Source organism: Nyctibius grandis, chromosome Z (genome assembly GCF_013368605.1).
Source record: "Nyctibius grandis isolate bNycGra1 chromosome Z, bNycGra1.pri, whole genome shotgun sequence".
Taxonomy (NCBI): domain Eukaryota; kingdom Metazoa; phylum Chordata; class Aves; order Nyctibiiformes; family Nyctibiidae; genus Nyctibius; species Nyctibius grandis.
Window position 1 is genome coordinate 77,727,151 of NC_090695.1, and position 24,366 is coordinate 77,751,516.

General features: G+C 43.8%; 1 protein-coding gene across 1 annotated transcript; it reads left to right on the forward strand.

Annotated features, from left to right (window-relative positions):
* Nucleotides 1-7,868: 7,868 nt before the first annotated feature.
* ERAP1 (endoplasmic reticulum aminopeptidase 1) lies at nt 7,869-22,839 on the forward strand. Its single transcript, XM_068422957.1, is given in 18 exon segments — nt 7,869-8,371; nt 9,585-9,723; nt 10,978-11,112; nt 11,628-11,748; nt 12,093-12,247; nt 12,824-12,937; nt 13,815-13,946; nt 14,486-14,617; nt 14,768-14,851; nt 15,677-15,834; nt 16,336-16,415; nt 16,699-16,882; nt 18,291-18,447; nt 18,541-18,722; nt 19,439-19,600; nt 20,500-20,640; nt 20,749-20,830; nt 22,693-22,839. Coding segments are annotated over 18 exon segments (2,808 nt in total).
* Nucleotides 22,840-24,366: the final 1,527 nt, after the last annotated feature.

Here is a 24,366-nt window from a genome sequence, read left to right on the forward strand (position 1 = left end):
GAATGGCTTCTCTGCACCATGCTGGGATGAGATCTACTAACAGCACATTCCGTGTGTGTGTCTGTGAAAGTCTACACACCTCTGAAAGTAGCTGGGCCCCTCTGAATGCCAAGACACAGACAAAGCAGGAAGGAATCTGTGTTATAGTGTTCAAAAAGCTGTTTTCTGGGAGAGAAGCAATCAGACATTGACAGAGAAGCACGCTGCTGTGATTCCTATAACCATGTAACATGCCAGCTGCTGAAAGCAGCAGCAGAAAGACGAGCTTTCTGCACCCTCTGGTGAAAGTTCTCCACAATCACAGCATCACAAATCCACAGGCCACCTGCGGCAGGGAAAAGGGCTGTGACACTTGCTCCTCCAGCACCCTGGCACGCCAGATGGGAGCACTGAAGAACTGGTGCTGTCAACAGCTGAGCTCTGCACGCACGCACACGAACCCCCAGCACAGGCACAGACAGTTGTCCTGAAACATCTGCCCATCTTGGGAAGGTTCCTGCCTTGTCACGCTCTGTGGGTTGCAGAGACATGTGCTGGAGGTGGCAAGGTTATAGCTCATCCCAGCTCCTTTTCTGGACACAAAGAGAACTCATGGTAAGTTGATTTTTGTTTTAAATATCAGCCTAAATGTATTTTTTCATTCTTTTATGCATTTACTCTTTTGTATGCTACTTACAACTTCTGCATTTAGTCCTTTCCTTCCTTTGAGGTTTCCACCCCTTCCTTTCTCTGCACCTTCCCCTCCCTGACTGTCAGCTGAGCTATTTTCAGATCTTTTAGGGTCTCTTAGGGAAGGCTGGTGCCACCCATGGTGGGGCACAGGGTCAGAGAAGGGCACAAGGAGAAGGGGGAGAAAGCAGCACCCAGAGACTGTGTCAGGCAAACAGGGATTTCTTTCTTTTTCTTCAGTCAAGGGTTGATGGAGCCCTGCTAGTGCTGCCGGTGGGGCGGCAGGTTTTTGTAACCTTCCTAACTTCCCTTAGCCTCTCCTGGTCTCTGGCATCACCACGGATCAGTGGTCGGTTGGGAGCTTTAATACTTTTTTTCCGTACAAGCATACAATTTCAATCTACAGATCTTTGGAACTCTTTCACACAGTTAAATATATATTAGTACAGTCTATTGTATTATTGTTGTATCTCTATTATTACAGCATCCTCGGGATTAACTTCCTTACCTTGAGTTTCCCAGATGCTTATGAAATTAATATTCTAATTTAGAAGTAGGCATTTTGCTTTATCCATCTTAATTTCAGGCTTGGATTTTCTGTTTGCAAGATGATAGATATTTTTATACATATACACACACAGAGGTATATATCTGCATATATATCTATATAGATATATACACACACACGTACATATATATATACACACATATAAGATATACATTTATTGATACACGTGGCATTCTTGCATGGTGGGTATTAGTGCAATATCCCATTTTTTTCAGTGCAGGAGTTAAGAGCCAAATTTTGTATGCAGATTCCAGCTACAAATGCATAGCACCTGACATACAAAATTACTTTTGGAAACTAAAAGAGCAGTGTGGTGTGGTGGGTGCTGCTGGAGTGGGGAGCGCCGAGGGCTCTGTGTTGCCTTCTGAAAGTGCAATGAATTGGAAACCACTCACTGGTCACTAGCCCGGAGCAAGGCAGAGGCAGAGCTTGAATCGGGTACAGACGAAGGCATGGACTGAACGTCTGCATTACTTGATCTCTGCAAATGTTAATAAAAGTATTAGGCAGGCAACATGCTTCCTCTTCTTTTGTTATGGTTGAATTTCATAAGGAGACAGCATGCCACGAACCACATTTTCCCTTGCCATCCCTTCACACCAGCAGCAGCTTTCCCAAGCCTCAGGCACCGCAAGCTCTGATTCATTTACTTAATATTCCTCTAATGAAACTGCCCAGAGCTCTGGACCTATTCTCCTCCAAAGCAATCTTTCTCCTGTTTTTCCACACCCTACGCTTTCTTCTCGCCTCCCGTCAGATTCCTAATCAGACTTTAGCTGAGTTTCCTCGGGCAAACCTTCCCTTACTGCCAGCCCTTCCATCCCCTGCCCAGTCCCCTCCACCTCCTGCCAGCCTGGCTATGGCAGATGGGCTGTGAGGACCAGCCCGCAGGTCAAAGTTGGTGGTGTGAGATGGCAATGGAGGTACCAGACGGGCCTTTGTAGTGAAGCCAGGAGGGCAAGAAACAAGCAGGAGCATTTCTTCAGCCATGGTTTAACCCTTACCATTCTGTGATTTGTCAAAACCAGCCTGGATGTGACCCTGTGCAATGTGCTCTGGGTGAACCTGCTTTGGCAGGGGGTTGGACTAGGCGATCTCCAGAGGTCCCTTCCAACCCCAACCATTCTGTGATTCTGTGAGAGAGGGGGGTGGCCATCGCAGTCTCCTCCCCACCGTGGCTTTCTAGCAGGAGCCAGGGTTGTTTGAAGCTGTGCTTATTTATAGGGCATCCTTTGCCAGAGGATCGCGGGAGGGGAGCTGGAATGAGCACAGTGCGTTCCTTGTAGTAAGGGTGGGAATGGCAGAAAAGGCTGTAACTGGCCTGTGGGAAAATCCCCCCCCCGGGCTGTCTATAGTGCCTTGGTGGGCTGGAGGGTACTGGGACAAGCAGAGCCACGACCCAAGGGGCTGCCACCAGAAATAACCAGAGAGCAGCTGTGGTAACTCTTGCCCAGCTTCAATGAGGACCACATTGACACATGAAACCCAAGGTGACAAGGGGGTAAAGGGAATTGCAGACATTCAGCACACGTTCAGTTGTAACACTGGGGTCCAGAAATGGGGAGTTTCAGCTCCTTCCCCCTGCCCCAGGTCCATTGGCTTTGCTTTCTCCTTGCTCTGATACTGAACATTATGAGCAGCAGAACAGCTGGAATGAAGCTATTAGTTTATATATTTTATATGTATATTATTATACTAGCTAGTAGCACTGCATGAGAGACTGCGAAACTCAATAGCGAAGATATGTGGTGGGAGTAGAGGGAGAAAGAAAACACATTTAGGGGCAACCAGCACACCTGTGGGTTTTCCTGGATGTGGGACACAAATGGTGCTGGAATGGGCCTGACCCTAATTGGACTGCTCAGGACGACATGGCTGTGTCAAGAGATGCTGGTGGTGTTACTGTTACTCATGATGTAGAGACCTTCAGGGGGAATTTCAAACTCATTCTTAAAGATTTTTGCATTCTTGGTGGGTTTTTGTCTGTTTTTTTTATTTTACTGAAATGTCCAGTCCTGCTTTGAAGGACTTTGGTCCTCATGGGAAGAAGACGGGGCTCATTCTGAGCAGGGCTGGCTTGGCTGCCCAAGTCTGCGAATTGCAACAGCCATTATGAAAAATACAGAAACGATGCTTCTTCATAGGGCTGAAAAACACGAAAGCTGTGAAGCTTGGCTTCTCAAGTTCAGCACTGATCCACAAATTACTTGCTCGTAAGGAACATCTTTTGCCCAGTTTGCAAAATGGTAGCACTTTATGATCTTCAGGATTTATTTTTGTAAGTGTTGATTTAGACGGTCATGGATTATGCAGTGGCATCTGCAGAACCGCTGCATCCAGTGCTTGCTGCGAGCAGCGGAGTGATTTGGTGGGGTATGGACATTTAATAGGTGGGTGGGTATCCCTGAACAGGTTTTGTGGTCAGTGGATGGAGGATTTCTTCCTCCTGAGCAGCTCCAGGAGGACGCACAGGTAGCTTTTGAGAAACCGGAGAGAAGGATTTATTTTTGAGTGGCTGATCTGGCTGGAGAAGGGCAGGTGGGGGTGAGGAGGGAGGCAGGGGAGGCTGCATGGGTTGGGAGATGCTGAAGAGGAGGTTTGCCTCTGCAGAAGGGGATTAACGGGGTGAGGAGGACCAGGTTTGTCCAGGGGTGCAAACGGGAGGAACGAAGCATTTTACTGCACGGTGCAGAAACTGCAGGCTGCTCTACCTGGACGACGACAGGCTCCGCTTCCCCACGGATGTGATTCAGCACAGCCTGCGGCAGATTGAGGCCAGCCTCAAGCAGGAGGCGGAGCAGTTTTATTTAGCCATTTTAGCCTTATTTTGCTTTTTATTTTGCCTTATCTTTTCCTTCTTTTACCATCTTTTGACTTATTTTCCTTTTTATTTTGCCGCCTTTTGCCATTTTTTCTTTTTATTTTGCCTAATTTTGCCTTTTATTTTGACTTTTGCCTTCTATTTTGCCCTCTTTTGCCTTCTTTGCTTATTATTTTCCTTCATTTTTTCCCTATATTACCTTCTTTTGACCTATTTTGCCCTCTATTGCCTTATTTTGACTCATGTTGTCTTATTTTGCTTTACATTGTGCCTTTTATTTTCCCTTATTATTACCTTCTTTTGCCTTCTCTTGGCGCCTTTTCCTGTTTATTGTGCTTTATTTTCCCTATTTTACCTTATTTTGCCGTTTTGCCCTATTTTGCCTTATTTTGCTTTATTTGGCAATCTATTTTCCTTTCTATTTGGCTTTTTATTTTGCTTTTTTTGGCCTTATTTTGCCTTATTTAGCATTTTTAGCCTTATTTTGCTCTATATTTTGCCTTATTTTGCCTTATCTTTCCCTTCTTTTACCTTCTTTTTCCTTCTTTTGCTTTTTATTTTGCCTTCTTTTGCTGCATTCTGCCTTCTGCTGCCTTCTTTTGCCTTTCTTTGCCTATCCTGGCATTCCTTTGCTTTCTTTTGTTTCTTTATTTTCCATTTTAGCATTATTCAGCCTTATTTAGCATTATTTTACCCGATTTTGCCTTAGTTTGCATTATTTTGCCTTATTTCAATGTATTTTGCTTTTTATTTTTCTATATTTTGCCTTTTTTTGCTTTTTATTTTGCTTCTCATTTTGCCTTATTTTGCTTCATTTTCATTTTGCCTTCTTCTGCCTTCTTTTGCCTTCTTGTGCCTTTTTTTACCTTTCTTTGCAATCTTTTCCTTTTCTTTTCCCTTTTGTTTTGCCTTCTTTTCCTCTCTCCTCTCCTCTCCTCTCCTCTCCTCTCCTCTCCTCTCCTCTCCTCTCCTCTCCTCTCCCCTCCCCTCTCCTCTCCTCTCCCCTCTCCTCTCCTCTCCTTCTCCCCACCCATCCACTCAGCTTCTCCCTTCCCCTCCCTTCCCTTCCCTTCCCTTCCCTTCCCTTCTCTCCTCTTCTTCTCTGCTCCCCTCCTCATATGTTCTGCTACTTTGACAAATGGTGCTAATATCCAGAATGTAAGTAAACCACAAAGTGTCGAGAATTTTCCAGTCTCGTGATTTTATTCGAGGTTCACTGTGTTACAGAGGAAAGGTTCTCTCCATGAAAACTCCAACTCCTTCAATCTTGTTGTGAGATATGAACAGCAGTTTCCCCCTTCTTGAAGTTGAGAGCCCTCTTATCTTCTGGAGCACCTCGAAAATGCAAAGACTTCAAAAGGAAAAGGCAATTCCATTTTTATTTTGCCTTATTTTGCCTTATTTTACTTTTACCTTATTTTGATTATTTTGCCTCATTCTGCTTTTTATGTAACTTTTTATGTAGCTTTTTATTTTGCCGTACTTTAGCTAATTTTGCCTTATTTTACGTTATTTTGCCTTATTTTCCTTTTTAGTTTGCCTTCTTTTGCCTTCTTTTGCTTTTTATTTTGCCTTTTAAAGCGCTATTCAGCCTTCTTTAGCCTTTTTTAGGACTATTTTGCCTTATTTTCCTTTATTTTGCATTCTCTTTTGCCTTATTTTGCTTTTTATTTTGGCCTGTTTTGCCCTATTTTGCCTTAGTTTGCCTTATTTCTATGCATTTTGCCCTATTTGACCTTCTTTTGCTTTTTATTTTGCTTCTAATTTTGCCTTCTTTTGCTTTTTATTTTGCCTTTTTTTTCCTTTTTATTTTGCTTTTTATTTTGCCTTTTTTTACTTACTTTGCCTTATTTTACCTTATTTAGCTTTTTTAGCCTCATTTTGCCTTCTTTTTTTATTTTGCCTTATTTTGCCTTATCTTTGCCATCTTTTACCTTCTTTTGCCTTCTTTTGCATTTTATTTTGCCTTTTTTAGCATTATTCAACCTTATTTAGCCTTATTTAGCTGCCTTTGCCATATTTTGCCTTGTTTTGCCTTATTGCCTTCTTTTGCCCTCTTTTGCTCTTTATGGTTACCTTAAAGGGTAAACCCATGATGGGACCCCCAGGGAAACTGTCCTCAGGGACAAAGGAGCTGAACAGGGCTGGCAACTCCTTAAGGGCATTCCTCTTGCAGGACATTCTCTTAGAGCATAAGAGCTCTCAATTCGCATGTGTAAGAAACGGGACAAGGAAGGCAGGAGACCAGCATGGCCTGGTAAGGACCTCCTAGTCCAGCTAAAGGAGGAAAGGCACAGGCAGCGGAAGCAGGGACAGGTATCCTGGGAAGCATATAGGGACACTGAGAAATAAGACAGGAGAACTGGCAACAACAGACATGGATTAGACTGAGGTGCTGAACAAATTTTTTTCCTCAGTTTTCACTGGCAATCTCTCTTCCCACATCTCTCAAGACCCTGAACCTCAGGGCATGGACTGGGGGAATGAAGTCCCTCCCATCGTAGGAGAGGATCAGGTTCGAGACCACCTGAGGAACGTGAATATACGCAGATGTTTATTGATATTTCTGACATTTGCTTGTCCCAACAGCGTTTGTATTGAGTGGGGACAGGAAAAGAAAAGGTAAATCTCAGGTTTGTTCCCTGCCCGTCTGCTCACGCCACACAAATCCCACAGGACAGTCCTCATGGATGTGAGAATGGCTGCCCCGGAGATTTCCTCATGAACTTGTAAGATATAGGTTTTACTACTGAGCTTGTTTACAATAAAATTTACTAATTGGATGTAAATATAGTGCTTTACGTAGTGCTTTACATATTCCACCAAATCCCACTGTGTTCAAAGTCTGTCCACACACTGTGCTTGGCATGGCAGTCTTCATTATCCAAGTCTTAACAGGAATGATGCTGCATGTTAAGAAGATGATTAACGAAAAAACTTGTCTGTGAAGGTGTCTGTGATACACTAGAACCGAATGTTTTAAACTTCTTTAAACGCGTAAGTAACACATTCCCCAGTTACTGCTGCAGCCTCGAAAAGAACAAGCGGTGACACCAAGACCTAACACATGTTAAGGGCTTACTTGCCTTTTACTCCTCTGTGAAGGGAAAGGAATTGCACTCCAGCACGGAAGCTTTAATGAACATACTCCTGTCCAACGGCTGCCAGTCCATAGGGAGATCAGCCCCGAAACCACACAGACGTGGATGCCGCCACCTCCAGCCCCTCTGAGCACCGCCCCAGGCCGCTCCGGTTCACTAACCGAGCCGCACCGCTCCACCCGGCCCGCTTAAAAGACCCTCCACGGGGCTGGGGCCAGGCCACCCCCCACCGAGGGCGAGGCGGAGGCCGGGGCGGGCAGCGCACGGGGGACACCGGCCCGGCTCACCGCCAGCCCCGCTGGCCCCCTGCAGCCCCGCGCCCCCTCCGCCCCTCCCAGCCCCACGGCCCCCCCTCAGTCCCGCGGCCCCCCTGCAGCCCCACGGTCCCCCCTCAGCCCCGCGGCCCCCCCGCAGCCCCGCAGCCCCCCTTCAGCCCCGCGGGCCCCGCCCTTTCCCGCGGCACCCCGCTGTCGCGGGGCCGCTCCGCAGCGTGGCCGGCTAGGCGGCTTTGGCTCTCGCTTTCGCTTTCGCTCTGGCTGCCGGGCTCGGCGGCGGCGGCGCTGGGGCTGCGGGGGCTGCGGGGCCGGCGGCAGGTAGCGGGCGGGCTGGGGGGCGGCCGGGGCGGCGGCGCGGTGCCGCCCGCCTCAGGGCTGTCTCCGGCGGGGGAATTCCTGCGTTTTCCCCCCGTCCCCTCCGGGCGGTGCCGAAAATGGCAGCGCTGCCTCGGGCCGCGCCGTTTGCAGGCCGGTCCCCGGCCGTGGCGGCGGGGCTGCTGGGGCTGCTGAGCGCGGCCCGGGCTGCCGCCGGTGAGCGCGGCGGCCGCACGCCGTTTCCCTGGGATGCGGTGCGGCTGCCCGAGCACATCGTCCCGCTGCGTTACCACCTGCTCATCCACCCGAACCTCAGCACCCTGGCCTTCGCCGGCACCGCCGCCATCGAGGTCGCGGTCACCCGGCGGAGCAGCGCTGTCGTGCTGCACAGCAAGCGGCTGCGCATCGCCGGGGCCGCCATCGCGGCGGGGCGCGGCGGCGGCGGGGCGCGGCGGGCGCGGGTGCTGCAGCGCCCGGACCGCGAGCAGGTGGCTCTGGTGGCCGCCGAGCCGCTGCGCGCCGGCGGCAGCTACACCCTCGTCATCCGGTACTCGGCGAACCTCTCCGAGTCCTTCCACGGCTTTTACAAAAGCACCTACAGGACGCGGGAAGGAGAGCTCAGGTAGTGCTTTGTGACCTGCTGGTGGTACCAGGCGGTGCAGGAAGAGTAGGCCTCGAAGCAGGCCCTAAAAGGCCTGTGTAAGCTTTAGACAGGATCAGCTTTCCTTTCAGTAATTTTCCTCTCGGCTAAAATAACTGCGCTTTCTGAAGCTAACGGCATGTTCTGCAAACAGCGTCTGCTTCTAGGACTGATAACACGTAAAGTTATAGCTGGGACTGCCTCTTGCTTGTGCTTAGTCTTAGAGAATCCAAGGTCTTTGTTATTCCTCACTAATTACAAAGAAGGGCCAAAGATAAACAAGACTGTGAACAACATCTTTGTAGTATCTTAAGTGACTCGATTCACAGCTTTGGCACCAGGAGTAGAGATAAATCCTGTAAGAACCAGAACAGGATCTTCTCCTTGGAGCCACCTGCATGTGTCAACAGAAACGCACCAACCACGCTTGTGCAGAAGTGGGGCCATACAGCCGACAGCATCGGTATGGGGGGATTATGACCCCCAGAGACCACCCAAGACCCCTTCCCCAATTTAGTACACATGCGCAAAGATAATTACTTTTTTTATATGTATATGTATGCGGGAGAGGGACTCTTTACAAGGGCATGTAGTGATAGGACGAGGGGCAAGGGTTTTAAACTGAAAGAGGGTAAATTTAAATTAGGTATTAAGAAGAAATTCTTTCCTGTGCGGGTGGTGAGACACTGGCACAGGCTGCCCAGAGAAGCTGTGGATGCCCCCTCCCTGGCAGTGTTCAAGGCCAGATTGGATGCGGCTTTGAGCAACCTGGTCTAGTGGAAGGTGTCCCTGCCCATGATGGCAGGGGGGCTGGAACTAGATGATCTTTAAGATCCCTTCCAACCCAAACCATTCTATGATTCTATATTAGCATATGCATAAGGTTTCTTGGAATAGGAGGGCTTTTCTCAGGAACTGTAAGAATATTCATTTTTCTATAATGTATACAATGAGTGTGCTTTTGTCCCTGGGTGTGCATGCCAGGAGGAGAGATCCCCCATGCACCCAGCACTGTGATAAACCAATGTCGGCTTTCTAAACTGTCATTTGGTTTAGAGAGTTTTCTTGGTTACAATTTTCCAGTAACACCTGCAGTTACTTTGCAAATGTGAAATTACTGTTTTCACACATCAGGAGGTGAACGCTGCGCACGTGAAGGTGTGTGACCAAAACCCTTATTTTTTCCCCTGCTTAGGGTGCTTGCAGCCACGCAGTTCGAGCCGACGGCTGCGCGGATGGCCTTCCCATGTTTCGACGAACCAGCCTTCAAAGCCACGTTTTCAATTAAGATTAGGAGGGAACCAAAGCACCTTGCGCTGTCCAATATGCCTATTGTAGGTGGATACTTTTAACATTGTGCAGTTGATTGATGATCTTTGAAACAGGAAAGCAAAAGGAGAACAGAACGTCCAGGCAGTTGCTGTTAGTGGGAATGGTGATCTGAATATTAACTTGGTGCTTTTATGAGAGTGTGTGGTGCTATTGCTGGTGGTCTTGACACAAGGTTAAAAAGGAATGAAGAAAATAATGCATCGTGTGGATTCCTGCTTGTCAGCAGAGGTGTGGGTACGATCAGCACAGCATGGCCTCCATAATCTTTATTTTACTCACAAAATGCTTTCCATGTTGATCTTAGATTTTAGGATTAATGATGAAATATGGATGAGTAAATACACGATTCATGTACATTAACTTAATTCTCAGATAAGCAGGACCTTCTCTGTGAAAAAGAATACTTTGGACTTCAAAAAACATCTCAGTGAAAGTGCTGTACATGTAATAGCTACAACTTGTTTATGATTATAAATACATATGCATGTATAGGGTTAACTACGTTTTGTACATTTGGTCTTACTTTGGATGTAGGAGATTCTTCATAATTTCATCTGTACTATTAGTTGCTGGTTTGCAAGGAAACTAACGCTTATAAATGAGGGAACAGCACCCCCCCACACCTCCCCCAAGCACCTTTGAACGTTGGTATAAAAAATGAATTCTTTTATAGAGAAATGGATAAAATAATGGGTGCCAGTGTTACAGTTCAGTGTGGCTAAACATGTTCCAGGTCTAAGTTAGCTAAGGCTCTCCGTAACCAAGAGGGGAAAATGGCTACCTCCAACAGGCCACTCATTTTATGCTGAACTAGATATCTGCGGTAACAGAATCGTGATTTGGAGGAGTTAGTTTCTCTCATGTGTAACAATGGCTGGTGAGATTTATACAGCTTCTAATCAGCTGAAGTTGGGTGAAATTAGTTCGATCAGTGTGCTGGCAGGCACTGAGGAAGACTAAAGCAGTGAACAGTATTTTCAGTTTTCTAGTTTTACCAATGCAGAAGTAAGTGGCGCTTACGAATGAAGCTGCCCGTATATGTACATGTATGTGTGTTTGTTCTCTGCGTGGGGAAGAGTGGGCATCGGGATGACTGCTGTCCAGGGTATCTTTGAAATGTAGTGTTGTATCTTTAAAATGTAATGTAGTGTCTTTAAAAATGTAGTACCTTTAAAATGAGAAGAAACACAACAATTGTTGGTGCCAGGGTCCTCACAGATCGTGCTCCTGGGTGATGAGCTGTGCTCATTTTTTAGGTGAAGTCTGTGAATGTAACTCCCTGGCTTGTTGAGGATCATTTTGATACCACTGTCAAGATGAGTACATACCTTGTGGCCTTTATCATTTCGGATTTTAAATCCATCATCAAAGTAACCAGTCATGGAGTTAAGGTAACTCTGTCTCATTTTCTAGGAGCTTTTTTTTGTATTTTACGGGAATGAAAGGAGAGAAAGAAATTGGTTTTGTAATTGGATGATTAGTTTGCACTCTGAGCTTTGTTAGTTTCAAAAGTTTTTGGTAACAGGCTTGCTTTTCATATAATTACATGCATTGGTAACATAGTTTGTTTCACGTAAGATTATATAATTAAAGGCAAATGAAATACAGTTTTCATGGAGAATCAGCACTAAAATAAACATGTTCAGCTGAATGGCTCTAATATGGTAGGGGTGGAAATTGTAGCAGTTTGTGTAGGGGCATAGCGGTTCTGGTGGGTAAGTTTTAAACCTTGTATTCCTAATTCCGATAATATTTTTCTGCAAATGTTTTAGTGACTCTTGTATGAGAAGTGTTAGGTGTGTGCTCTAGTGTCCGTTTTTATGGTCATTCGACTAACTGTGATAGAGAACAACTTCTGTAAGCTCTTGGTGCTGGTATTGAGGTGCTCCCTGCTCGTCTGCTGTAGATTTCTGTGTACACGGTGCCAGAAAAGATCAACCAAGCAGATTATGCATTGGATGCAGCAGTGAAACTTTTAGACTTCTAAGAGGATTACTTCAGTATTCCATATCCTTTACCTAAACAAGGTAAGTGTTATATAATGTCACTTATTGGAGAACATTATTAAGCATAGAGAGTAAAATAGCACAAAATCAGCAATTTAGAGTATTAAGACAGGGCCAAGTTTGGCTCACAGGCTTTTAAACTGGCTGCTTCACAGAACTTGAGATTGAAAAGCTCTGCTGGGAACTGAAAATCCTTGTCTTCTGTATAGAGGTTTTTTTTAAAGTATGTTTTTGTAGTTACAGTTAAGAGAGCCCTTAGAAGTACGTGTGATACGTGTGCCTGTGTGGGAGCAGTCATGAAGTGGGATGAGCGAATTCTTTATCAAGTAAAATGATATTAGTGCTATCTTAATGTTTTTTTCTAGATTTAGCAGCTATTCCTGATTTTCAGTCTGGTGCTATGGAAAACTGGGGACTGACCACATACAGGGAATCTGCGTTGTTGTATGACCCTGAGAAGTCCTCAGCGTTTTCTAAACTTCACATTACTCAGATAATAGCCCATGAGCTGGCTCATCAGGTTAGACTTGGGGAAGAATAAGGAGTTTGAGTGGGCTGGGGTTTGCAGAGGGATCAGGGTTGGTGGATCCTGTGTGGGCAAGGGGAACCTTGGAGCTATAAGGTGAAAACAGCTGCTTCATCCGTGTGTGCTCATCTGTGGATGACAAGGACTGTTTCTGGTGAAGGAGTCCCGGCAGGCTGCATAGACATGGAGGGCTGTAAACATAAATGTGTTCAGTCTAGCAGCTCCAATGCTGCAGGGCCTTTGCACCATTGTCAGCCCTTGAAATTAATTGCAGGCCACCAAAATAGGAACACAAAAGTTTGGAAAAGTTAACTGTTTCTTCTGTGGCTCTCCTGCCAAACGTGGTTTCTTTACAAGGTTTCTTGGAACATGAGTGGAAGACAGTGTTTTAGCATATTACCATTAAAATGAGAAATGCGATGGGAAGAGACCAGAGCAAGCTGTATCACTAAAAAAAGGTTCCTTAGAGGTCAATAACATACTATAAATGCAGCTTCATACACGTCAGTAGCAGCTTTTGTGATAAATTGTGTATTTAATTTCAGAAGTTCCTTTATTTTTTTTCCCCAGTGGTTTGGCAACCTCGTTACCATGGAGTGGTGGAATGATCTGTGGTTAAATGAAGGATTCGCAAAGTTTATGGAGTTCGTGTCAGTCAGCGTTACCCATCCAGAACTGAGAGTTGTAAGCAGCAGTTACTATATTTTTATTTTATAACTGCCTTCTAAATCCACTAATGAGTAAGGATAAAGGTCAAACAGATTTGTGCTGTGGACCCCTTTTAAAGTTCTGTTTGAGAGGATTATCTGATGTTAACTCTGAAGGGTAGGGATGTTGATTTAACTATTAACTAACATAAATATTTTCAGGAACTTATGATGGAAGTTAGTGATTGCAGTGAAAGTGTATTCTTTTTTTAAAGACATTTAGACACCCAAAAGTGTAAAGAAATTATTTTATCTTATTTCATCAAATAGGGTCAGACTTGAAAACACGAAGAATCCTTACACTAGCTTTTGCAGAGGTCCAATATATGAAATTTTCTACCAAAGTGAGATCAACAATGTATCTTGGCAGAATTTTGCCCTAGCACTACACTGGCATGATAATAGGGAAATTTACTTTTTTTTTTTTATTATTTGCTTTATGGTTACCCCTCTGTTATAAAACTGTTGGAATGTGCAGGTGTCTTTTGGGGGTTATTTTAAAGTCTCATTAGCTTGACTATTTAGAGTCATAGAATCATAGACCAGAATCACAGAATGGTTTTGGTTGGAAGGGACCTTTAAAGGTAGGTCATGTAGTCCAAACCCCCTTCCTGCAATGAGCAGGGACATCTTCAGACAGATCAACTGTTTAAGTTAGTTTAGAACGCTAGAACTCATTTGGCTCTCTGTGTTACTGTTTTGGGGTTTTTCATGCTCTGGAATAAAAAGAAATATGTTTTGCTGTCGTTGTATGATTTAAAGATCACGTGGAATGCACCAAAAAGTGAATGAGTAGGAATTCAGTGGTCACTGCGGAAAATTTAGTAGTAATATTTGATTTTGCCTCCTATTAGGAAGACTCTTTCTTAGGGAGATGTTTTGATGCCATGGCAGTGGATGCATTGAATTCATCACATCCTATATCTACTCCTGTGGAAGATCCAGCTCAAATTTTCGAAATATTTGGTAGTGTTTCTTATGAGAAGGTAAAGTACATAACTGCTATTGATTTCAGTTGTACTGCTTGTACTGTACAATTGTGTTTTACTGATTTCACCCCTACGTATCAGACGTTCCTGACACATGGTGTTAATGGTTTTATGAGTTGAATAGTTCCTTGTCCAAAACACCTGGGTAGATTCAAATGGCAGTTGCCTTTAGCATTTCTAAAATGAGGAAGGCTTTTCTTCTTCTATCTGTTCTGTATCAATTTTGTCGTAAACCATTTTTTGGGGTTCTTAACCCAAGGAGCGTTTTTCACTGGAGCATTATATGGTGCTGGCTTGTATAGTAGTTAAAAAAATAATAACGTAACTTAATCAATCAATCAGTAATATTTTTAAGAGTAAAGATCACAAAAAAACAAAGTACTGTTTCAATATACATAAAAAGTGTTTCTTTTTAATCAGAGAGATATACAGAGCGAACTGTTACATAGATTAGTGGCATGCTGAAACTTTTCTGAAACAAGCATCTTGCCAGCTAAGGAGTAGTTTTGTAAACACTTTGTCACTCTTTTTTTCAGGGATCTTGTATATTAAATATGTTGAGGGACTACCTGACTGCTGATGTGTTTAAAGCTGGACTTGTGCAGTACCTGCAGAAATACAGCTATCAGAATACAAAAAATGAAGATCTGTGGAACAGCATGACAAATGCAAGTGTTCCTCGTTCTCTTACTTTTTTCAAATTTTGTAACTTCTCATGAATAATGTGTCTCGCCAATATGTTACTGAAGGCTATGACCAGTACTTGTGATTATGGCATCAGAGAGAGATGACTAAAACCTGTTTTTTTTTCCTTTCAGATTTGCCCTACAGTAGGTACTGACAAAAATGAACTACAAGGTGATGGTTTTTGCAGAAGAAGCCAGCAGTCGTCTTCAAATGCAGTAAGCATCTCATTTTTTACCCATCAGTATTTGGGAGTTTGGAACATATCTGTGTTCTCTCACATTACTATTCTGTGCTGTGGCATTGATAGGTGCACCTTCCAAAAGCATTCTTTGCCACTTGAGCATGGTTCTAGGGAGGGTGTAAGCTTCTCCAGTTCCATGGAAATCTGTTCTTTCTGAGATTGGACAGAAATCCTACTCCTGTGCCCAGGGCTGGCTGAAAACCAGCAGTACTTCAAGAGATGTCATTAACTATATAGAATCACAGAATTGTTTTGGTTGGAAAGGACCCTTAAGATCATTGAGTCCAACCATAAACTTCACACTGCTAAGTCCACCACTAAACCATGTCCCTAAGCACCACATTTACACGGCTTTTAAATACCTCCAGGGATGGTGACTCCACCACTTCCCTGGCCAGCCTGTTCCACTGGTTGACAACCTTCCCAGTGAAGAAATTGTTCCTGATATCCAGTCTAAACCTCCCCTGACACAACCTGAGGCTGTTTTCTCTCGTCCTGTCACTTGTTAGCTGGGAGAAGAGACTAACAGCCACCTCGTTACAACCTCCTTTCAGGCAGTTGTAGAGAGCAAGAAGGTCTCCCCTGAGCCTCCTTTTCTGCATACTAAACATATGAAAGCTTCCACAAGCAAACCAGCTGGAGATGCCATGATATCCAGTCTAAGCATACCTATGTAGAGCTTACAGATGCCCAGCATCTTGTACAGAGTTCTTACATACCCACCTCTGTTTCACTGTTAGTGTACTCCCATCTTCCTCCTCTTCTTACGTTTCTTCTTTTTCTCCTCACTAAAAACCAGCACTGGACTAAAGGAGAGACCCTTGATATGAGGGCAATGATGGACACTTGGACACTGCAAAAAGGTTTTCCCCTGGTAACTGTCACCGTGAGAGGGAGGAACATCCACCTGCAGCAGGAGCGCTACCTGAAGGGAGTGGATTCTCCTTCGTCCACAGGGTAAAAAAAAATGGGGAAATCTCAGCACGCAAACTGAAATACTCTGCTATGTCAAACAGTGATGTACAGTAAGAGCTTTTACTGTTGTTTCTTAAGGAATGCTCCCTGAGCTGTTTGGTTGCGAGTCTTTCCCTGTGTAGCTCAGGATTAGCAGCACTGGTAGGCGTCGTTGAACCCTGTGTGCCTGTCCGAGGTGCCAGCAGCTCAGAGCTGCAGTGGCTGGGTGTCTGGGTGAGCCAGATGAGCCTGCACTGGAGACGTGCTAGTGGAACTGGGCTTGAAATGTCATGCTGTTGTGGCTTCAGCGTCAGTGATCCCCCAAGCCAACTAAAAGAGAGCTAGCTAGATGCGGCTGGCTCTGCACTGAGGTCAGGGGTGTGACTGCAGCCCGTTGCTGTGACTGTGTGGGCAAAAGGTGCTCCTCAGTGGTTAGACTGGGACATGGTGGAGAAGCTTTTGCAAAGTTCTTTCATTAAACAAAGCACTTCTGTTTTGCAATAGGTACCTGTGGCACATTCCACTAACCTACATTACCAGTAAATCTAACACTGTTCAGAGATTTTTGATGACAACTAAAGCAGGTAATTTCTTCGACTAATTAGGCAGTTAATTTATTCCAAGTTTGTTCGTAAGCCTTTTAGTTTTGCTGGGTTTTTTTCAGAATGGGTAACTGGAACTACTAGTACCAGAGAAGCAAATTTTTGTCAGCTCAATAATATCGTTATCATGATCTCTTAATATATTCAGAAGCCGTGTAACTGTGTTCTTTAAATCACTGAAATGAGAGTAACAGTATTACTGGGTATAGTACTAGGATGTGTTTGAATCACTGAGAAAAAAAAGGAGTTACATTTTTGTTTCCAGATGTCATTATCCTTCCGGAAGAGGTGGAGTGGGTTAAATTCAATGTGGGCATGAATGGGTATTACATTGTGCACTACGAAGATGATGGATGGGATCGTCTGATTAACCTTTTGAAGGAGAACCATACAGTGATTAGCAGCAATGACAGAGCAAGTCTCATTAACGACATATTCCAGCTCGTGAGGTGAGGTGTTCTGTCCAAGTCTGAAAAAAATTCAAACTCTCTATGAGTATATACCACTGAGGAAGGAAGTGTTAATAATGTATATAGTATTCATTAAGTCTGTTAATAGACTGAGAGCATAGTCTTTTCTTGCTTACAGCAGTGTAAACCCAGGATTCCTCTTGATTGCAGTGGATTTATCTGAGCCTGTTTAGTGAAATATGATGCCAGTGTGAAGTGACGGAGCAGAATAATGTTTTTGCACCTGTGAAGATGCTGGTGCCATTTGTCAGTTGGAAACAAGACTGTTACAGTCATAAAGATGTGACGTGATTATGATCATGATGAGTCTTAGTTCTGGGGATGCGTTAGAAAAGGCTGTGTCTTAAGAGGTGCTTTGCGAACAGTTGTGCTTAGCCTGGCACAGAGAACTAAGGAACCGACAGAAGTAACTACTGGTCTGAGTGTACGGTGTTCAAGAAAGAGGGTAGTGGGGAGGGCTGGAATAGTTAAGACCATATGAATTTGAGATGGCAGCTCACAAGGCGACGTCAGCAGGGCTAGTCGAGATTTCCGTTTGGACAGCAAAAGAAAGGTCTTTCTAGTATGAAAAGAGGAGAGTGAAGAAAGATTGCTCAGCATGTTCAGGTAGCTTAGAGAGGAAAGGAAGAAGGGACAATTAGACATCCAAATTGGGTTAAGCAGGGTTTGTTCTATGATGGGTGACTAGAAAATACTTGTATTTTGAGGCAGAAGAGGCAGGTGAATAAGGACAAAATGAGAGTGTGTGCAGGGAGCTGACATGGAAAGGCAGCAGAACAAAAAGGTTTTGTAGAAGAATGAAAAAATGAACAGGGAGAGTGAGGAAAGACATCTTGCATTTTCTCTGTTTGCTCTTGGAAGAAACCATTGAGAAGTATCCTCAGAGATAGAGGTAGAAGACAGTTTGCAAAGTCAGGTGAAGACAGTGGAGAAGCAGTTGGGATTTTAGCTTTGAGGTGTACTGCAGGCTAAATGTCTGCATGTCGAGCTAGAAAGGTGTTGCCGAGGAAATTATCTCGGTCATTGGATTCCTTCTGTATGTATGTGGTTTGTAGAGCAAAAGCAATAGTGGGGAGAGAGCAAGAGCGAGAGGCTGTGCCAGGATAACCTTGGCGCATGCGAGATGGGGGGGAAAAGTAAATATTTCTAAATCATTTCTTTACTGTCTATTTCTTAGTTCAAAGATTAAATATTAGGTTTCATAGCTTACGTAGCTGCTCAGCCACATTTCACTTCAAAAAGCAAAGTTAAAAGGGATTTGGAAATACCTTTACGGCTTTCCTATTTGTATAGTTTTCTTAAAAACATTTGGCGTGGATTTTGCTTTTAAGTTTACCTTTAAAATTTAATTATAACTTGTTTTATCCCCTCTCTTCCACTTCCTTAGAATAAAAAAATTGTCAATTTCCAAAGCTTTTGATTTAACTTTATACCTGAAACATGAAAGACAGATCATGCCTATACTCCAAGGTCTGAAGGAGCTGATTCCTATATACAGGCTCATGGAGAGGAGGGATATGGATGGTACAGAAAAGCAGTTACAGGTAACACTTTAAGTATCTAGAACTTTCTAACTCTGCCTGTACCCTGTTAAACGCACTTTAAAATATATCTTTATTGTTACCTTATTTTTGGAGTATATAGTCAATCTATTTAGAGACCTGATTGACAAGCAGTCTTGGAGTGATGAAGGCTCAGTGTCTGAGGGATTGCTTAGGCACTTGCTCCTGCTGTTTGCGTGCATGCACAAGTACCAGCCTTGTGTGGACAAAGCCAAAGCGTATTTTGCAGAGTGGCAGAAATCCAATGGAACCCTGAGGTCTGTTCTGTAACTACTACTGTTTTTGCTGATACTCTGTTTAATTACACTAGAGTTAATTTACAAAAAGAGCTAAATTTCAGTCCTTTTCACACTCTGAAGTCGAATCTTCTTAGTTTTTGCATCTTATGCTTTAGCTTCCCAGTGCTTTTAGTTTGGTGCATAATATGTGCCCAAACTAGCACACACATCATGTGGTACTCCACAACCTGAGTGGTTAAACATGTTCTGAAAAGTGAAAGTAACATGTATTCCCTCATTTATGTATCTGAAGGTTGACCTATACCCATTGTAAAATTAAGTAACTACCATTGATGAACTTTATTTTTGTTTCTCGTCATGACATAAGAACTCCTCCCTCAAACACCGTCCAAAATGTCTCTGAGAGATTGTTCTGGGCATGTGAAAGAAAACACATTGGTATCTGACTGGGCATAGCCATGAAAGGAATCTACAAAAATAAAGAAAAAAAAAAAGGAGTGATGAGTCCAGAATTTCTGGAAGTAATTTCCAAGGCAGGAATAATACCGAGATACGGCCTGAGATACTTAACTGTTTCCCAGCCACAGGAACCACTTTCTAATACCCCTGAGGGACCAGTATTTTTTAATACATTGTCTGCTATGCCAGTTGACGTGTAATGGTGACATGGTGGTGTCTCTACGTGTATTCCTAAATATGACATGGAGAGTAACTTGGTATTCAATTTGTTGTAGCTTGCCAGCAGATGTGAAGGCAGCAGTGTATGTTGTTGGAGCACAAACATCCGAAGGTTGGGATTTCCTCCTTAATAAGTACAGACTGCACTCATTCAGCGTAGAGAGAGAGAACATTGAATTAGCTCTCAGACTCAGCAGAAGTAAGGACAAACTTCAGTGGTAAGTAGTTAACACAGAACAGAAATGTGTTTGGGGAAAATTTACAAACACTGAAACATGAAATAGAATTATTCAGAGTTGTGTTTCATTGCTTTTGAATTTTGTGGTGTATAAAATGCTTCACAGAGTTAAGACAGTGTGAGGAAGTGGCTGCACCTTTTAATTCTGTGAGTCAGTGTGCTCAGAATTTGCAGTAGCAAATTGGGACAAAATGCAATAAAACAGCTGTTCAGATACCGTATCTTTGCTTGACAGACAGGTGTATATTTACCTTTGTAGTTACTTTGATGATGGGTACATATGCTGTACATTTCTTATAAAAATTTGAGTTTTCCTGCTGAAAACACACCTGAAAACACCTGAAAGGTGTTCCTTTCAAACCGTGCATTCCATGAACCTGATTTCTGCCATGGGATGGGGGTGACAGCATGGGACACTGATTTAACTGCATTCAGACACCACTGGAGACATACTTTAGCTGTTTCATTATGTTATTCTTTATTCTTTGCATTGCAGTGCTCTTTAGACACCTTAGTCACGAGCAGCACTTGCAGGCCTGAATTTTCCACTGACAGTGTAGACAAAACATTTCTTACAGAGGGAGGTGCAAGGTTCATGTTAATTTGGAAATTTTGAGTAGGAGCAAAATGTAGTCTCATTTTTATCCTTAATATTCAGAATACAGGTCTACTAAGTAACTGTAATTGTGAAAGTAACAGAAATGGGAAAGATGGATGTGGCCAAGGAGTACGTCCTGAAAAGCTGGAAGTAACCCAGCAGAAGTGATGTGTCAGGACCTTCAGAAATGTGAACTCTCAACCATAGTACCAAATACTAGGGGAACAGTAATTTGTCAGCTTTATCTACTAAACAACTTCCATTTCTGTTATTAATCTCAGGTTAATGGATCAAGGTCTGCATGGTGACATCATAAGAACTCAGGATCTTCCACATATTATTGTACGTGTTGCCAGAAACCCATCTGGCTATCATCTAGCTTGGATATTTTTAAAAGAAAATTGGGAGAAACTTGTAGAAAAGTAAGGGACACAAGTTGGTTTACCACTCTCTCTACCCAATTGTACTTTAAAACTCTACTTTCTACAAAAATAGACATTTTCTGAGTACAGGTGATTCTTTTTTGCCAGATTTGAACTTGGTTCAAGTTCCATAGCAGACATTGTCGCTGGGGTGACACATCGGTACTCGACAAGGTCACAGCTTGCACAGGTAAGCCATTCAGATCCTGGTCTTAAAAAACAGTTGTAGTATACCTGAAACGGAAATTTGGTTAAATCTTAACACGGTGAAAGGATGGCCAGTTATGAAGCATCAGGGTAATATCCTGCCTTCTGCTTGAAAAAGGTTACAGTGGTGATGAGTTGGATGACTCAAGGCAGAGCATTGAGTCAGTGGGCGGGAGAAAGATGTTCTTTGTTTAAACAGTGAGCTTGGAGGCAGAGTATGACTGACTGCCAAAGCGCTCATAGTTTACCTGCCTCTGTTAATATTTTCTACCCACTCTGGAAGGTAGTGAGAAAAAAAACCTAGGTCTTTTCATTGAGTGGGCAGAAGAAAAACGATGAAGGACAGTGAGAAATACACTACTGTTCTACATCTTCTGTTCTGGGGAAAATCCTCCATGCTTCTGGTTGCCATAGATGATAATAATGTTGTCTACTTATTCCACAATCTCTGTCGATGGTAAAACACTCAGACTGGTCAATGTGCAGATTTAGTGGCATCCCTGACAATTTCTTTTCAGAAGCTGCTGCTTTGTTGCCAGTTTAAAATGTACTGCTTTAGGGCAAAACACAGCCATAAGTAACGCAGCCATATTAAATATAAAGTGAAAGAATATAGAGAGCAGTACATTGTTTTGCACTTAGTTCTCAGTCTTCAGTTCAAACCTGAGTGGACTCTGACGGTGTGTCAGTAGCAGTGTCTTGGCCAGTGGCACAGACTGTGGGGATGTTTCTGTGTCCTACCCAGAAATGTGGCTGCATCTCCCTTGGGGATCCATGGGACTTAGGTATGAGTCTCTGAACACAAAGTCAGTATAAGGTTGAGGGAAAAAATCCAGCAACTCCCTTCCTTCTGTCCTATTTATCTTTCTTGTACTTTGTACAAGTATTTGCATCTCGTATCATACTCATCCAAGTACATGATCAGAAAATGATGTATTTAATTTATACAGTATGTACTGTATCTTTTGAAAGTATCTGGCCACCATTAACACCAAGTCAAGTCTGAGGTTGTATTAATTTTCCACAATGAGCCTTGTGATCAGGAGTGTCTCCTAAAAAAAAAAAGAAAAAAAGAAGTGAGGAAGGCTGCTGCCAGCACTCCAGCAGCCACAGGGAATGCCACGAGTTCAAGGAGTAGAAGCAGCCTCCAGGTTTCCATGTGCTTCAAGGATAACACTAGTGGCTTCCACAGCACTGGGGGAGTTGGAGGGGTTGTTTTAGAAAACTAAAAGGAGGCACAGAGTTCCCTGAGCTGGGAAAACTCCTTAGAGTATTTTACCATCAACACTTCGGCTACTTTTGCTCCTCCAAACGAATGAGTGGCTTGCGGCAAATCTCAATGACTCTCAGTGAGTCACTCTGAAAACAGCTCTAAGGTCGCTGTCTGTGCCGCCTGCGGGCTGTGTCAGCAGGAGCACCCTCTCCAGCTGACAGCCTGGGACATTAACCGAGTGTCAGGGGAAGGCTCGTTGTGAAGCAGATCAGCTGATGTTCGGTCTCCTGGCAACATCCACATTGAACCGCCACCGTCCTGCCCGCGGATGCTGCAGCTTGAAGGGCTGCAACGGTTTGTTGAATGAGCAGGAACTGGATGGATCCCTCACACGACACAACAGCTCCTTCAACTGTGTTGTGTTATAACCTGATCTGAAATGTCATCTTTCTCAGCTTGTGAGATCCAGCTGCTACAAAAACATTTTTAAAAAACTGTTCTTGGGGTGGGAGGTGGGAGGGAGCAGGGCTGGAAGACCCAAGGCCGGGTTTGAGGGTCACAAACATTTTCCTGTGCACCTAAGAAATATTGCTGCCTCTTTACCAATTGTTCTTTTACATTTTTGTCGACAGGTAGAAGAATTCTTCAGTTCTCTGGAGGAAAAAAGCACACGGCTTCGCTGTGTCCAGCAAGCTGTTGAAACCATTGAAGACAATATACAATGGATGGATAGAAATTTTGAGAAAATCAAAACCTGGCTGCAAAACAACTATCTGTAAATTAAGGCACCTTGCTTCTATTTGTCAGCAATAACTGAAAAGCACTGAGAAGCTGTGAAAATTCAGGGCTGGAGGGACAGCTCAATCATATAAATTAGTTTCTTTGGAAGAAGCTGTAAAGCAGTCTGATGTTGCTGCTCAGTATTTTTCTCTCTTGTGGTTGTCGTTTGCTGGGAACAGAACTGCACCACTCATTGATCTCCTTCACCAGGTAGCACTGCTAAGAGCAAAAGCACGTTGTACAGTGCACTAAGGCGCAGGGGAGGCCGACTGCTGGGAATCTGACATCACTTCTGACAAAGCAGCAGGTACCAGGAGACAAAGAACCACAAGAAACTTCCCACCTGCAAAGGCTGAACCTGCCATACCGGTCCTACAAAAGTACCACTGGCAGCTCTGTGTAACGCTGAAGTGCACTAAAGCTCTGAAGCAAAGCCATCTTGGCATGTGTCCTTATCCTTGTGGTTTATGCTTCCAGGAGAATAATCTTTACAAACACGGACCTCAGATCAAGCATCACGTAATTAAAAACAACACCCCAAGTATCAACTGCAATTAAAATTGCATCTGTGAAAGTAACTACGATGAGGACTAACTATGCAAGCTTCACTGTAGTCGCTCAGGGCTGGAGGCAGCTGCGGTGGTGGAGATGCTGCGCACGGGCGATACCGAGTCCCCGCATCACCTCTGTCCCTTAATGCCACCCTGTCCCCAGAGCTCTGCCCCACCCCTTTTGCTGCACTGGAAATATTGTTGCACTTTTAGGCAACATTCAGGAAATGACTACATACATTTTGTGTGCAAAAAAAAAAAAGGGGGGGGCGCATTTTACTTAACCATCAGTTTGTTTTAGCGGGAATTTTTGCTTTTAATTATCCCTTTTTCACCTAACTGAAATGCAGCTGTTGTCACATGCACTCACTGACCTTTAAAAGGACAGTTGGTCATTCATAATGGCCTGTCTTACCTGTCTGGTAACAAGAATTGTGAGCTAATTGCTCTAAGGAGAGGAATTATTAATACCATGTGCTCGGAAGGGACAGTTACTTAAGAAAGCTAAATTGAAATCTTGGAGGTAGGGGTTTTTTTTGGTGGAGGGTGTTTGTTTTTTTCTATTAACACACAGTTGTGAATGGCCTTCTCTGTTTACCTGCAGAAAACTTACTTCTGTACTAAACTTTTTAAAAGAAAAATCCAACTGATTACCACATGTGCTTAAATGCACTGGATCTCTCTGCTTTTACAGCCATGCCCTTGACATGATTCTTTGGTGTTTATTTCCTCTGCAGTTCTGACCTGTTTCCTCACTGATATGCTGAAGCAAGCAGAAACTTTAACAAAAAACAGACTTGGGGAAAAAATGCATGATCTGGAACTAATCATAAGCTTTTGACTGTGCCTTGATTGCTCTTCTCTCAGCTGGAAATTACACCTAACCAAGAAGTTGAACCCTACTTCATGAGAGATGAGAAGGGCTGGTGAAATCTGCTGTTGAGGGCAGAAAGCTCTGGGACAATGTTGTAGAAA